Source organism: Curcuma longa, chromosome 21 (genome assembly GCF_044706935.1).
Source record: "Curcuma longa cultivar G26 ecotype Majalengka, Jawa Barat chromosome 21, ITB_CL_G26_1.1, whole genome shotgun sequence".
Classification (NCBI taxonomy): Eukaryota; Viridiplantae; Streptophyta; class Magnoliopsida; order Zingiberales; family Zingiberaceae; genus Curcuma; species Curcuma longa.
The window spans coordinates 1,650,201-1,666,203 of NC_133881.1; the positions used below are offsets into that span (position 1 = coordinate 1,650,201).

The 16,003-nt window shown below is 38.2% G+C and overlaps 3 protein-coding genes across 6 annotated transcripts; 2 read left to right on the top strand and 1 right to left on the bottom strand.

The window, feature by feature from the left end:
- Positions 1 to 750: 750 nt before the first annotated feature.
- LOC141815682 (putative WRKY transcription factor 12) lies at positions 751 to 1,660 on the top strand. Its single transcript, XM_074703634.1, has 4 exons — positions 751 to 1,003; positions 1,068 to 1,132; positions 1,230 to 1,394; positions 1,498 to 1,660. Exons 1-4 carry the CDS (start codon positions 752 to 754, stop codon positions 1,658 to 1,660), a joined length of 645 nt encoding a protein of 214 aa, XP_074559735.1. The 5' UTR covers position 751.
- Positions 1,661 to 5,107: 3,447 nt separating this feature from the next.
- On the top strand, positions 5,108 to 6,747 carry LOC141814462 (putative glycerol-3-phosphate transporter 4). Its single transcript, XM_074702421.1, is given in 3 exon segments — positions 5,108 to 6,080; positions 6,175 to 6,412; positions 6,414 to 6,747. Coding segments are annotated over 3 exon segments (1,545 nt in total).
- Positions 6,748 to 8,445: 1,698 nt separating this feature from the next.
- Positions 8,446 to 13,214, bottom strand: LOC141815329 (putative 3-hydroxyisobutyryl-CoA hydrolase 3). 4 transcript variants are annotated; one of them, XM_074703267.1, is made up of 14 exons: positions 13,133 to 13,214; positions 10,979 to 11,059; positions 10,701 to 10,769; positions 10,513 to 10,576; positions 10,330 to 10,391; positions 10,148 to 10,231; positions 9,996 to 10,080; positions 9,815 to 9,900; positions 9,561 to 9,682; positions 9,408 to 9,468; positions 9,177 to 9,275; positions 8,939 to 9,040; positions 8,818 to 8,859; positions 8,446 to 8,699 (listed from the first exon to the last, which is right to left on the bottom strand). In XM_074703267.1, the coding sequence occupies exons 1-14, from the start codon at positions 13,169 to 13,171 to the stop codon at positions 8,571 to 8,573; spliced, it is 1,125 nt and encodes a 374-aa protein (XP_074559368.1). In that variant the 5' UTR covers positions 13,172 to 13,214; the 3' UTR covers positions 8,446 to 8,570. The 4 variants fall into 4 exon arrangements, with proteins under 4 accessions (XP_074559368.1, XP_074559367.1, XP_074559369.1 ...); XM_074703266.1 differs by having other exon boundaries at positions 10,330 to 10,409; XM_074703268.1 differs by lacking the exon at positions 13,133 to 13,214 and adding an exon at positions 12,953 to 12,977 and having other exon boundaries at positions 10,330 to 10,409.
- Between the last annotated feature and the right edge of the window lie 2,789 nt (positions 13,215 to 16,003).

Here is a 16,003-nt window from a genome sequence, read left to right on the forward strand (position 1 = left end):
CACAAAACGATAATATGAATCAATTTTAGAAGAGAAGAAGTTCATGAAAGGAGAAAAAATGATTGAATCTGAAATACAGATTCAGCAAACATTGAATATATTTGTAGTGCAAGCTCAGCCATGATGAGTTGGTGCATACGTTTCAGTTTCTGTTCAGTGTACGCTTATATTTCATGATTGAATAAGACAAACCCTTTCTGTGCGGTATTCAATTATTATATATATATATATATATATATATATATATATATATACATAAACGATTGTGCTTCATTATGCAATTGGCAGCGAGCTTTTCTCCTTTTCCCAGTCTTATCCTCCTTTTCGCAATGAGTGTGTACATCTTCGAGTTAGATTCGCTTGCTAGCTGATAAAAATGAATAATTATTATACAAACAGATTGCTCATCATCATTTACTTTGTATCTGACAAAAGTAAACATATGTAACGATGCAAACTCTATAAATCTCACTTCTTTCTCTTTCTTTGTGCAGTGAAGAAGTCGAATTAATAATCTGCATGACACAAAAGAAAGCATGAAGAAAGGAAATCGACCAAGACATCTGGCTTCGATCATCAAAAACTAAATTTAAATCCTCGAAAACAATATAATTAACCGACATTTGTCGGTTATTTCCCCTTCCCCTTCCCCTTAATGCCCCACACCTGAAATGGATGTGTATTCGTAGAGCAATAAGAGTAAGGGGGGCGGGGTTGCTGCAAGCTAAGGTATCTAGCTCGTTGCTGATCCATGGAAGGAGGTGCCTCACGCTGCTACCTCCTCGACGTCCCTCCTCCCTCCTCAGCGCCCTCTGCGGTGCCGCATCCGATGGAGTTAGGGCACCCAGCGAGCAAGGACTCCCTCCAAGATCTAGGGTTTCTACTTCCACCACAAGAGAGCACTCCATTCCTGCTGTCCGCTGAGCCTTCTCCCTTCTCCAACCCTGCAGCAGCCGCCAGCAGCTGCGAAAAGTCCATCTCCAAGACTTGGAGCAACGAAGAGGTACGCACATACCATCCGTCTCTGTACATGATCGTTCGATGTTCCTCACACAGTTAGTGAATAGGTAGGTACTTCGGACCTGAAAGCTCACCATGATCAGAGCTCTTGCAAAGATGGTGCCAATTCATGGTATATATATGTTGTATACGGTGACGATGAAGGGGATCGAAGATATATGATTATGACGATTCTTTCTCTCATACTAGCTCTGTGCATGCACACGTAGGTGGAGGAGTTCGAACTCCATGGAGAAGGGAAAGGTGAAAGTGAGGAGGAAGATGAGGGAGCCGAGGTTTTGCTTCCAGACTAGAAGTGATGTGGATGTGCTCGACGATGGCTACAAGTGGAGGAAATATGGGCAAAAAGTTGTCAAAAATAGTCTTCACCCAAGGTACACACAGTACATCTTTTAAACATATATATATACGATCAGTAATGGCCGATCGATCGAATTCAACATTAATTAAAGCTTAGCTAAATTTGCGATCGAGCAGAAGTTATTATCGTTGCACCCACAGCAACTGTCGCGTGAAGAAGAGGGTCGAGAGATTGTCGGAAGATTGTCGAATGGTCATCACGACGTACGAGGGAAGGCACACTCATTCTCCTTGTGATGATGCCAACTCTTCTGAACATGAATGCTTCAACTCATTTTAAGGACTACTTCTCCTTCATCCATAGAGTTTAATCTGTCTCATATATAATTAACTTAAGTCCCAATTTAATCACTGTTTTCAGAGTTTTCTTACAAGAGAAAAGAAAAGACAAAAAAAATAAATACTTCTCTGCTATGAATTAATTATATAATAATGCATGCATGTTTCCGAATCTTTTGTTTTGTTTCCAAGAGTGCATTAATTTAGGGACATGGAATTGAGTGAGGAATGGGGCTTGTATTATTGATCAATTCAACTTATTTGTGTTATATAATATTGTGGACGACAAATAGTGATATTCTTGCCTTGGACATGTAATTATTATTCCATGGTCATGATATGAAAATGCATGTGGTCTATCTCCTTTTATCCTCCTATATATTTTTGTTTATAGGATATGATTTAACTTAATTTCTATGTGCCATGTACAAATAATACTCATCTTGAAATCAAACACAATACATGTACTCATTCTAATTAACTAGCTAGCTCATCATGCATCTTGTGCTACCACTAGTTAATCATGTTTCTTGTGCAAAATCACCTCTAAGCCAAATCCAAAGTAACTCATGTTATGGTTCACTCATTTGAACATCAAACATATATATTAATTGAATGGTACCTAGTGAATGGATATTGAACTCATTCCAACTCACTTGATTATTCTTTAGCTAGTTGTCTACATATAATTAGGAATGTTAAAAAGGCGGTTTGTGAACTTATAGCGATCGATAATTTGGAAGATGCACCTAGATGCTTTCTTTAAATTAGTTTAGTTAATATTGTACAATCAAGATTAGATTAATTTCTTTAGGGTACAATAAGAGTATGTAGATGGCATGGCTCCATTTACCAATTTCATCTAAATCAAATTAAATTGAATAAGTTTGGTTTGATTTGAAATTGTTAATTTGTTAAAATAAATAAATAAATAAAAATCTTAACAGTTTGAAATTGTTTTAATAGTTCAAATAAATTCAAATAATTTTTTTCACTTAGTGTGCAAATGAAAACTAAACTGATGGATTAAACATTTTTTTGATTTGGATCGGTTGACTTGGTTTGGTTTATCGATCAATATTGGAATATAGATGCTCATCCTTAAAAATAAGGTCCTTGGAATCCTTTTGTTGAAGTGTACTCTCATATTAGATATGAGCTATTTATCGTTAAAGTAAAATAATCAAGTAAGCCTAGCTACACTTCAGCATCAAGGTGGAATCCTCCATCTCAATTATTTCACATAGTTGGTCCCACATGATCGACTCTACGATTATCTGTGAGGAAGTAAATCAAAATATATATATATAGAAATTACAATTATATATATAACGGAAAAACCTAGCTACACGAATATATATATATATATATTATATCTTACTTGTTTGCTCCCATCAGTCAATTATTGGTCTTTTGACCTTGTCGTTGGTGACACATGATTGACTGTACGTGACTACAAGAGAGGAGCAAGTCGAGCTATCATGGAACTCTTTCTCTTCTCTTCTCTTCTCTTCTCTTCTCTTCTCTCGTCAAAGACTGTCTCATTTCCCATGTGTATGTTCTCTGATCTAATTAAACTTTACTGCTTGGCAAATCACATAACTCCATCAAATTTTCAGCAATTTTATGTATACCTAATGAATGAGTTGTGCCTGAGTCAGCTGCGACCACCAAGGCAAAAAAGAAAATGTAAAAGAATGAATGAAAGAAAGAAAACAGGGGAATTAAAGTGAAGTACAGGGATCTGCCATGGACAGATGGACTTGGTGCTTGTGTGTGTGTCAGAGGGTGGGTGTTGAAGTCCAAGCAGAGCTATCATGAGAGAGAGAGAGAGAGAGACAGACAGACAGAGAAGGAGCGAGGGAGATGGGATTTAGAGGCCCCCTCCCTCAGTGCTCACGACACCGTCTGCTGCCGCTTGATTCCTCTGCAGTTGTCGGAAGAGGAAGGAGAAAGAACTAAGACCTGTTTATTTCCGCGGAAAGGATGGATCCATCTCAGTGGGAATCAAGGCACGAGCGTCCAGGAGGTGTATTAACGTATGATTATCATCGACTTTTAAAAGATAATAAAAAAACATAAAAAAGAGAGCACTTCTTTATTATTAATCGATCTTTATATCTAAATTGATTTGATCTTTTTATTATCCTGTTCATTCGTGAGTATTCAACTTTTATCTCCATCATATATTTAATATTTTTTATACTAATAATTTTTTATTTCATCCAACTACTAATTTATTTTTCATTTGATAACCCACTTTAAATGCCAATGAGCACCAAAGGGATGTTGATTTTTAAAAATCAATATCATTAATCGGGTATTCAGATGGGATATGGATAGATTTTGTCAAATCCACTCCCATATCCAAATCAAAAAAATTCTCATATTCAATTATTTAATCAGGTCAAAAAAAAACTCTCTATACATTCCTTCGTTACGGTCGGATATCAAATTCTCCATCGGGTTCAGAGAAAATTATCATCCCTAAACACTACTCTGTGATATATTATTTTATTTAAAAACTAAAAATAAAAATAATTCAGGACATAACATGATATATTACCCAAAGGGTCTCGGTTAGTGGGCCGTTTGGACTAGATCACGCATAAATTACATTGGCCCATCATTGAATTACTCCGGACCGAATCGGCCCACTGAGAAATCGCATCTATATTTGCATTTCAAAAGAGTAATGTATTCCTCTTCATCATAATTATTTAATTTAATTTAATTTTAATTTATCATGCATGTTCTGCTAAGTTAACACAAGGGCCATTCTTTTTCAAACCAAAATGCTCTTTTAATAATTTTGATAGCCAAAATTGAAATGCTCTTTCGATAAATTTGATGGACAAAATTGATATATCAAAATAAAATTCCTTTTCAGTAATCTAATTTAATCGAGAATGTTATTTTTGATTTTTTAACATATAAAAAGTACCTTTAAACCTGCCATTTATCATTCTAATTTTTTCTTCAAAAACAAATTTTAAACACATATTTTAAATGCAACGAAACTATAATTTTAATTAAAATTTGTTATTACAAGTTTAAATCATAAATAATTGTTAGAAATTTGCAATTTAAATGAATTGTAAAAATATAAATATTAGAAATTTGCAATTTAAATGAATTGTAAAAATGAAAATATTTGCCGCTTCTTCGTGTCATGCGTTGCCATGGTTGTCCTCTCCCCAGTTGCCACGTCACCGCGTCCTCCCATTCCTGTCCCTTCCTCCCCTGCGACAAGCGCAACAATGGCGCCGCTTTTGCCTCCTTCGGTCCTTCCCACGCCCATTCTCGACGCCGAGCACCTCCTCTCCGTCCCTAATATCCGCGCTTTGTTCTTCCACCCCGTCGTCGGCGCGTCTGAGGAAAAAGGTCGAATTTTTGTCTCCTCGGCATGAAAAAGATCGGATTTTTTTTTGACTCCTGAGAGAATCCAATGAGGTCGGAGCCGCCGGGTCTCAGCCTCCTCCACTGCGTAGCAGGCGGAAAGGAGTGGAGCCGCAACGCCCACCGCGGCCTCGTCTTGGCCCTCACCTTCGTTGCCTACGCCTGCTACCACGCCTCCCGCAAGCCGCCCAGCATCGTCAAGAGCGTGCTCGATCCCAAGGCCTACCCCTCATCCCAGCCTCCTCGCCCCTGGCCGCTCGGCCCATTATTCGTCGAAGTCGACGGGTCCGCCGGAGGACCGCACCGCGGAGGAAACGGGTGGCCGCCCTTCAACGGGACGGACGGCACGGCCAGGCTCGGCGAGATCGACGTCGCGTTCCTCGCTTGCTATTCCGCCGGCATGTACGCTGCCGGCCACCTCGGCGACCGCCTCGACCTCCGCCTCTTCCTCGCCTTCGGAATGATCGGGAGCGGCGCCTTCATCGCGCTGTTCGGGATGGGCTACTTCTGGAACATCCACGCCTTCGGATTCTACCTTGCCATGCAGATGCTCGCCGGATTGCTCCAGTCGACCGGGTGGCCGTCGGTGGTGGCGGTGGTGGTGAATTGGTTCGGCGAACGCAAGAGGGGTCTCATCATGGGCATATGGAACGCCCACACCTCCGTCGGCAACATCAGCGGGTCGCTGCTCTCAGCCAGCGTGCTGCAGTACGGGTGGGGGTGGTCGTTCATTTTGCCGGGGGCCCTCATAGCGGCCGGCGGCGTTCTGGTCTTCTTCTTCTTGGTTGCCTACCCGGAAGATGTCGGCTTCAGAAACGGCCGGTGGCACGAGAAGAACGCCGTTCGAGACGAGGAGGCGGCGCAACGGCAGGAGACAGAAACAGAGGACAGAGGAAGCGCAGTGGGAATTCTTAAGGCATGCTCGATACCTGGCGTCATACCTTTCGCACTCTGCCTCTTCTTCTCCAAGCTCATGGCTTACACATTCTTATACTGGTTGCCATTTTACCTCGCTCAGACAGGTAATAATTTTTTGATTCCGGTCCTTCCATTGTTCTTACAATTACAAATCTCAGTTCAATTGTTCTTAAAAATGGTGTATTTCCATTGTCGAAGCTATTGGAGGAGAATACCTTTCCGTCAAATCTGCTGGAAACCTTTCGACCCTTTTCGACGTGGGAGGGATCATCGGCGGAATCCTTGCCGGCTGCATATCGGACCAACTGAATGCCAGGGCCACCACGGCCGCCACATTCATGTATTTAGCGATTCCGTCGCTCTACATCTACCACAAATTCGGAGGCATATCGAAGACAGTCAACATCGCGCTGATGATGATCACTGGCTTGTTCGTGAGGGCCTTACGCTCTCATAACCACTGCTGTTTCCGCTGATCTCGGCACTCACAAGTCGCTCAAAGGCGATTCGCGGGCACTGGCCACCGTGACTGCTATCATCGACGGCACAGGTTCCGTCGGCGCGGCGATCGGGCCTCTCGTCACCGGATTTCTGTCGACAAAAGGGTGGAGCTCGGTGTTCATGATGCTGATGTTCGGAGCGTTTGTCGCGGGCGCCCTCTTGTTGGATCTTGTTCGAGAAGAGATATCGCGACTAACTCATCGCTGCAGGCAGCAAGAAACAGAAGGAGCTTCTGCTTCGACACCGTTTCTGAGGACTGAGGGAGGATAGTCGAAGACAGTGATGTCGGATCAGCAAGTATTAGATCATGGCGTTTACTGTACCATCCTGGCAAACGATTATGTTAGTTTTCACTTTTTATTGAGAAAAATTTTGTTTTGTAAAGTAGAAATAGAACAATTTCTCTTTTCTATTACTTTTACTGGTCCGGTTGTTGAAGCCTGTGGGCTGTGGCTCTATAAATGTAGGAGAACTCTTGGAACATCTCCCAGAAAATGATCATATTGAGGAATATGGCATTCCATGGACCATCTCCCACGTTCACTGTCCTCCTCGCTCTCCTCGTGATCGCCCCCTGCACCTCGCAATCCATCGCCGCCCCTCCCACCACCTCTGCCTCGCCGCCGACCACCACGCCCTCCGTCATTGCAGCTGCACCCACCACCTCTGCCTCATCGCCGAGAACCACGCCTTCCATCATCGCTGCCCCTCCCAGCACCTATGCCTCGCCGCCCACCATATCTTCTGCATCACCTCCTTCCTCTCCTCCGGTGACCACTACGCCGACCACACTTCTTCCAGTGACCACTCCCACGCCTGCCAGTCCGCCGGCCACTGCTCCGTCCTCGACTCCGACGCTCGCACTTCCTCCAGTGACGACTCTTCCTCCCACTTCAACGGCCACTGCTCCGGTCTCGACTCCTACGTTCACACTTCCTCCGGTGGCCACTCCTCCTTCTGCCACTGCTCCGCCCTCGACTCTGACGCCCACACTTCCTCCAGTGACCACTACTTCTCCACCTGTCATTCAACCTGCCACTGCTCCGGCCTCGACTCCGACTCCCACGTTTGCTCCAGCTTCCTCTATTTCCGTTTCTCCTGCCCCGGCTCCAATTTCTAGTCCTCCTCCTACACCAGCATCGGCTCCGGCTCCTACTCCGGCAGCGGCACCTGCACCGTCTCCGGCGGCTCCATCACCGGCCCCCTCTGTTTCTCCGACGCCGTCTCCGTCCCTATCACCATCGAGTTCGCTAAATTTGAGTTCCCCGGCGCCCTCGCCAGCGCGATCGTCACCTGCAGCCGACGGTTCGGGGTCCAATTACGTGCTCGGAGCGAGTAGGACGGCATTGGTCGGTGCAGTGATGCTGCTGATATAGAAATCTTAATAATTAGCCTGTTAATCAACGCAAGATTTCTTCTTCTTCTTTTTTTTTATATCATCGACTGTATCAGATTCCGTGATCTATATGATTGAGTGTGTGCCTTTCGATATCGTTCATATGCAGGTTGATGTAAGTGTTAACAGAACTACTCGTATAGATTTCTTGCTCTTGCTTCATACCTAACATTCGAAACCCAATTTATTAGACAACAAATGAATTCCAAAGACAGCAAAGGAAGAAAGGCCAACTTGATGATGGTTGTCTGACGACACCTAACGTCCTAAACCAAAACAAGCTCATTAAAACTTGCTCTCACTGAACAACCTGCACCATATAGATCTAGTCAACTGATTTTAATGAAACAGCCTATATTTGTCTATAAAAAACACATGTGGAATAATGATCTAACGCCTACACGTTTAGTTGTTGGCTCTATACGTACAAAACTTGAGCTGTAACGCTGCCTACATTTATGAGTTCTTAGAACATCTAATTACGTCTATATTAATGACCTCATCTACTGAAATTTAAGCCTTGGGGCCTTTAATTTGGTGCTCTTTCTGAACCCTTTGTTCAGATAAATGAATAACCGCCGACATTGTTTGCCATTGCACATTTTATTCAAACGATAACAGTACAGATACAAACTAAGTGTCATTTACTTGCTTATATATTTTCATTCCTTTTGTTTCTCTTCAAGTAAACGAGGCATTAGAGTTTAGCTCTGGGTGCCTTCTCACGCATGACTCTAGGAGGAAGTTTTAGTTCATTCTCAGGCATCTTTGTCAGATATATCTCCACCATATCATTGCTGACCAATTCCAATTTCGAAGGCTTCCACTGTCAAGTAGGATAACAAAATGATAGAAGAAATTAATATGGAAAAAAAAACAAAAATAATATATGTGAAAGTTATTTAGAAGAATTTTGGTACAGCTTGTGTATGTATATATATCACCTTGGGTTTGTAATTTTTCTCCAATAGTGTTGCCCTAACACCCTACATTCAACAATATATATATCAACACTTTTTTTAAAAAAATGAGACTCTATCCAAGTAAAGGTAAATTAGTGAATACCACAAGGAAGTCGTTCGACACTGTTCGTCGAAAAGTATGAGTAGTTATTCTGCTGTCTCGAGTTAGGCACTCTTTCAATGGTTCAAATCGACCTTTCCTGATCTATGAATTAAAATAAGTGATATCCAGTTATATTATTTATATGTATCTTTTATATCATTTGTCATTTTCTCTCTTATTTTCATCCAAGTAAATAAACTCTTAAAAAGAAAGAAAAGAAAGATAATAAATAATTTACCGACATAAGGAAGATCTTAAGATTTATTGGTGATGCTGCCTTCATTGATTTTATTGACTTAGTAATCCACTCTTGTTTCAAAGTTGCATTTTCATGTTCCTAAACAATCATATATAAATGGGATAAGTAATTAATGAATACATATCTTGATTTAAATTAAGACTCAATTAACAAGGTATGCAAACAAAAACATATACATGCATAAAATAAATACACTTGTAGTATCCTTACCAAAGAAGATAAGATTTCTTCTACTGTTTGTTTTGAGAAAAAGTGGTCGATGAGGTCGAGCCTACAAAATGAAATGAATAGAATGATATTGAGTGTGTATATATATATATATTATATGGGAATTAAAGAAGAAAATGTGCATGTATGGTTCACCTATGAAGAACACTGTCTTCTTTCAATGGCACTTGCTGAGTATATTTGCTAATAATTCCCTGGATTGTGTTTGGTTCAGCAACATCCACCTCATGCAATGATTTCTCCAACAAAAGTAAATTCTACTCATTGGTTAGAATATTAGTATGTAAGAACAATGATGTTTAAAATAGATTCTGATTTTTGTTAAAAGAAAAAAAAACAAATCTAATTTCTAGCTACGTATTCTTTTTTGGTAAAACAAGATAGAATACTTTTGAAGGAACAAAGTGAGTGGCAAGTCCACATGCTACCATCTCAGCACCATTCAGTCTTGCACCAGTAAGGCCAAGATATTCTCCTAAAATGAACCATCACAAAGTCCAAAAATCATGATCTATTTTCAATATAATCACAAAGCATATGTAATCATAAAGTTGGCAACTAAGTTATAACCAAAGAAGCTTGAAAGCCGGGAAAGAAAATAAGATGCTCCAACATCTGGATAATGCCCTATGACTGCTTCTGGCATTGCAAAAACCTAAAACCAAATACAAAACACATGTTCACAACCACAAATGTTAGCATAAATGCTCCACTGATCATACCGTATTTTCAGTAACGACTCGGTATCTTGCGTTCATAGAAAGTCCAACACCACCACCCATCACTGCTCCATTGATCAGGAAAACCTTTGCGTAGAAATTTGGTCAACTCAATATGTTACAAAACATATTTGGAGATTATTCTTTCAGTAATTCTATTGTTATCTATGATATGATCGGCTAACCAGAGGCTTAGTGTATGTTGCCACTAGGTAGTCCAAGGTGAGTTGCTTTCGATACATTTGTGCTGCAAATGGCCACTCACCTTCTCATATTTAAGTTAACAAATAGTTGCCCTTATTAAATTTCAAATAAAAAAATGAATAATAAAGTAGCTTCCAGATAAATATAGACAGGTTGAATAATACCTGTAAGCAAGCAATGATAGCATTCGATAACATCTCCTCCAACACAAAATGCTCTTCCATTTGCCTGCAATCCATAATGAAATATTAGCAAATTAGACACTTATATATAATGAATTGGACCTAGATAACAATAATATTTTCTTCATAACAGGAATCGAAAGTTCACAGAAGGCAATGATTGCATATACCTTTACAATTACCAACCCAACAGTAGGATCATTTTCTAATTTCTGGAACTCCTCGATTAGTTGCAAAACCTTGAAAACAAGATATTTTTTTAAAAAAAGAAATCAGAAACCTAATGTAACATGAATCACAAATTCAAAGCAAAAAAGAAAAATAACAATAGAATATTTATTTGTCTCACTTAATTTTAAAGCATTAATAATTGCATGTGACTGATCGAAATTAAAAAATAATATAATTTTTAAATGGAATGCATAATTGAGACTAAGGATGAACGAACCATTTGATAGTTGAGGGCATTGAATTTTAGAGGCCTATTTAATAGCATTGTCTTTACATGGGAGTTTCCTTCCACCAAAACCTTGCAAGAAGTAAAAACAAAAGGTTAGAAATTTAAAATAGTTTTAAAATATTCAAGGGAATTAATACTTTAATTTATTTCTAATTTTCTTATCCTTATATATATGTAATAATTTGAGAGCAAATTTTGACAGTTGACATTAGTAAAACTTAGAGCAAAGTATGAGAAACCTCATTTATGTATCAAGTGTGCAGGAAATTCCTTACAGGTAAGAAGGATGGATGTAAGGCAAAGAGAAGTCCAAGAAAATTAGGAAGTAAACTCTTAGCGAGAGAAAGTCTTTACAGGTGATAAGACCCGATGTGAGGTATGAAGTCCAAGAAGATCGATGACTAGATGCTTGGCAAGAGAAGAAAAATTGAATGCATCATGGATTAGATGTGTGAGAGGTAATTCAGATGAATTCAGTAAAAAAACTTCTATTAGTCGATCGATCATGATATCCAGTCGACTGATATTGACATCAGTCGACTAAAAGTGAATAATCAGTCGACTGATGCTGCTAGTCAACTTTGATTTTACGTATCAGTCGACTGATTTTCATGTCAATCAGATTGATTTTAGGATCGCCTCGACTGATAAGGAATATCAACCAACTAATTCTATTTTAGAAGCAAACAAAAGAGAATTGATTCGATTGATTCACCATATCAATCGATTGGTTCTATTTTGGAAGCAAACAGAAGATAATCAATTTGACTGATTCATTATATTAGTCGATTGATTCTATTTCGAGATAAACAGAAAAGAATCGATTCGACTAATTTATCATATCAGTTGACTGATTCTATTTCAGAAGCAAACAGAAGAGAATCAATTCGACTAATGACTCGATTATCCATATTAGTCGACTGTACTTATATGAATCGATTTGACTGATATTTGAAAATCGACAAAATCAGACATCATTTCAGAAAGTTCAGAAGTCATTATTTAATCGCTGATCAAATTAGTCGATTGATATGAGAAATCAGTCGATTGATTTCAAAAAGAGTTTAGCCGATTTAAATGATAAAAATTAGCCGTTATGGATAAATAATTTTGCTCAAAGATTTCTTGCTCAAGTGCTGAAGAAGCCATCTGATATTCAACGACAAAACTTTTGGAGTAATCTCTAGAAGAAGAAGAAGCAAAACTCTCAAGATCATTGTAAAACTTCTCTTCTTCTATTTTGTGTTTTCTATCTTCTTTTACAAGTTATTATAATCCTATTGTAAGAAAGTTTCCCTTAGGGGTTTATCCGAGAAGGAAAATGTTTAGTGGAAGTGGAGAGCTGAGAGTGGATCTGTGGATTAATTGCTTCAAGAAAGTGGATACCAAGTAAAATCATCCGAGTTCTCTGAAAAGTTTTCGCTGCTCTAGTTAACGACTAAGCGATTTGAGCTATTCAACTCCTCATTTCTAGCTCACAAGATCTTAACATATAGTGGGTCAGATTTGCAAAGTTAGCTAGAACACAAAGGATAATCATTTTATACAAAGTTAGATGGAGCATATTTGTTATAATATTTATTTTTTATTATATTAATTTATATTATTTTATTTGAAAATTTACACCAAAAGAAACATATTTATATTATTTTAATAAATTCTTCAGCCTTGAAAGTGTAGCATATGTTTTGCTCAAAACACAATTCAACAAAACTAATATACTGTTGTTTAAACCCTTGTTAAATCATATTTGCAAAGCAACAAAAAAAAAACACATTAACAAAACTAACATTGTTTTCTAAGACAGAAGAAAAATTCAAAAGAAGTAATCAAGTAGATATATAGAAATTGTCTTTTACAATGATATTTTTGCTTTATTTGTTTGGCCAAAAGAAAAACTGGAAAAAGATTAAACCATTTCTCTCTGAAATTAAACAAACAAATTTAGTTTAGTTTGCATACGTAGACATGCCAGCAGCGTATCTCATCTAATAATTTATTCAATATTAGAACAGCAGTAATATGCAGTGCTTCTCCTAGCTCCTTGCAATCTAAAATAACATGCTTAACACTCATTCGAGCAGCTAATTGAGGGCCAAAACAAACAGAAAGAAATGAAGTTGCAGATAATAATATATATACCTGATCATTCTCGTAATTTGAAGCCTTATTTGTAGCCATATCTACTAAAAACAAAGGAGAAAAAAAAGATGTTCAGTGTGTATAATATTGTACCAGTAAATTAAGGCGACGATGAGTTTTATAGAGGGAATTAAAGGCTCTCAAGTTTAGCACTGCGATGGTGAAGTTTAACATATGGCCTAATTAATTATTTCTCCCTGCATATTCTTTCATTGACTGAAATGACTGCGTAGTAGGAAGGTTGTTGCATAGACAAGCATGTGAGTCATAAGTCGATAAAGAAACATGTAAATAAAATCTGCAATAATTAAAACGTGTTTCTCACACTGTTGATTTAGAAAAAAAAATACAATTCTTGTTCCACCTAGAAAAGATCATTTATAAAAGGTTTACTTATACGTACGTCGTCAAAACAGTTGGGGATACCTTATCAAAAATCGCATCTCCATTTATAAAATGGTTTTTTCCTTCTATATCATGGTCAATTTTGAGATTTCACTTTGTTTGACGTTTATAATTCTATTTCACAATATAAAATTCGTAAATTGCAAATCAGCTTGCGCTCTAAAATGATAATTAATAACCTTGAATTTATGGGTCACAAGAAACTTGATCCTCGGAAATAATAACATGTATTTGTAACTCCAAAATTGTTATAAAAAAATCTATAATTTATAAGACGTGAGCTAATTTATAAATTAGCTTCCACCTCGGAGGTAACGATCGAATTGTCACATCTAGTACGAACAATGCTCGGCCATGAAGCTAGTTTCATTTATCGTGCGACTAACCGTGTCAAAGCAAAAACATGCAACTGACCTAAACTAAATACAATGGATACCTTAGAAGAAAATTGTATATATCACAACAAATAATCTAGAGGATAAAACTTTAAATGTAAATATAAAAATACAAAGGAGATATTAGAGAGATATGTATGTTAAGATCTTACGAGTTAGAAGGGGTTCAATAGCTCTAATTACTTCGTTGTTGAGATTTGCATAGCGGATACATTGAAGCGAAACAAGCACAGCATACACACAACGTCAATGCAGGTGGTTTTATTGGGTTCACTGTCTCCCCTGAGGTGACAATGTCCAAGGCTAACCTAGCATTCTACCATTGATTTCCTCCTTTAAATTCGGACCAAATTCGAAAGCGGAGAAATCTTCTTACAGCAGCATTACAACAAACACATAAATTTCAGCAAAAAGAGAAGAAATAGGGTTACACTTTTAACAAAAGACTATTACAGCAGCTTCCTCTTAGTTGCTTAAAGATGATGAAAATGAGAGCTTTTGAGCTTGGGTTGAACAAGAAAACCGTTGGAAGTGTTACTGTTCCATTGGTGGAGAAAACCCCCTTTTAAACATGCTTGAATCAGATAGTTTTTCTGCCTTTTTGTTGCCACCAATTGGTTAGTACTACTCATCAATGGATTGTTGACTGTTGACTATCCATCAAATGGTCAATGGCTCCAGATTGACAGTTGAGATTATCTTAATTTTTAGATTCTAATCGATTTGTAATGCCCAGTTGAAATGACTAATCGATTTAGCAGACTTCTGTTCGCTCAACAAACACTACTAATCGATTTCTAATGCTCAATTGAACTGGTCAATCGATTTGGTGGATTTTTGTTCGCTCGGCAAATACTGTAATCGATTACATCTATTGATTGTTAGTTCTCAATCAAACTGGCCAATCAATTTGGCACCTTTGTTTGCTTAGAGTTATTTACTAATCGATTAACACAACATTCCAATTGATTGATAAGATAATATATAGTACAAACTCCGAATTCTAGGTTTAACCCAATTGATTGTTCCAATCGATTGATGGAGCAAAAACCCGATTCGGGGTTTAGGGGTTTGACTTACCAATCGATTGTCACGTCTTATCAATCAATTGATAAACCCTAATTCAGGATTTTCATCCTGAACCCTGCAAGCACATAACCCCTTTAAGTCTACGATGTATTAATCAATTGCTAAATGCTACCAATCGATTGATACACTTATTTCAGCCATTCTAACAACCAATGTTTGTCTAAACTTCTCTACTCTCATTTCTCAATTACCTCATGCCAGATGAACTTCTTGTTCCCTGGACTTGTATGCTTGGAACTTCCTTGTGTCCGGGTCTTCATCTACCCTTCAGTCTGATCCCGCGATTTATTCAGGTTTTTATCTTTTGCCAAGAATACGATTATCGACCTTAGCTTTTTGGACTTTTCTTGCCTTGCATCCGATTTCTAACCTGCATAGATGCCAAGAATTCAATCCTCGACGTTCTAGGACTTTACTTGCCTTACATCCAGTCTTTCGACCAGCGAGTACTTCACTCACGACACAAGTGAGATCCACCTTAGTAACCTAAACTTAAATAATTGTTAATCATTGAAATTTCTCATCCGGGGCATGATTGCACTAATAATGAATAATGTAAAAATAAGTAAGGTTGTCATACTCTATCAATTTAGCATCATTAATATCCTAAAATTTTCTACCCTTACCACCCCCTTCTTTTTAATTTCTCAGGGAATTACATAGATCTATACACATTATATGGGGTTGATGACTTGCAATCCACCTAGAGGATGTGTGTGTGTGTGTGTGTGTGCACACACGATGCATCCTTTATAAGTGCATAAAAATCATATATAAACATATAGGATGAATGACTTGTAATCACCTATAAAGATAATATCATATACACATGGGTGAATGATCCACAATTCACACAATTCAAAACACATCGTAAATATATATAAAGGATAAACGACCTGCAATCTATCTAGTAATTAAAAATGTATCTTATATACATGATATAAACGACCTACAATCCACTCAAAATGAAATACATCATATA

What these genes read in the sequence shown, in the direction of transcription:
- LOC141815682 (XM_074703634.1), top strand. Translation starts at nt 752, where the DNA reads ATGGAAGGAGGTGCCTCACGCTGCTACCTCCTCGACGTCCCTCCTCCC. An exon ending in AGACTTGGAGCAACGAAGAG is followed by an intron (nt 1,004 to 1,067) that starts GTACGCACATAC and finishes GTTAGTGAATAG; the next exon opens with GTAGGTACTTCGGACCTGAA. An exon ending in AAAGATGGTGCCAATTCATG is followed by an intron (nt 1,133 to 1,229) that starts GTATATATATGT and finishes ATGCACACGTAG; the next exon opens with GTGGAGGAGTTCGAACTCCA.
- LOC141815329 (XM_074703266.1), bottom strand. Translation starts at nt 13,171, where the DNA reads ATGGCTACAAATAAGGCTTCAAATTACGAGAATGATCAG. An exon ending in CCGGCTTTCAAGCTTCTTTG is followed by an intron (nt 9,901 to 9,995) that starts GTTATAACTTAG and finishes GGTTCATTTTAG; the next exon opens with GAGAATATCTTGGCCTTACT. An exon ending in GAAGACAGTGTTCTTCATAG is followed by an intron (nt 9,469 to 9,560) that starts GTGAACCATACA and finishes TTCATTTTGTAG; the next exon opens with GCTCGACCTCATCGACCACT.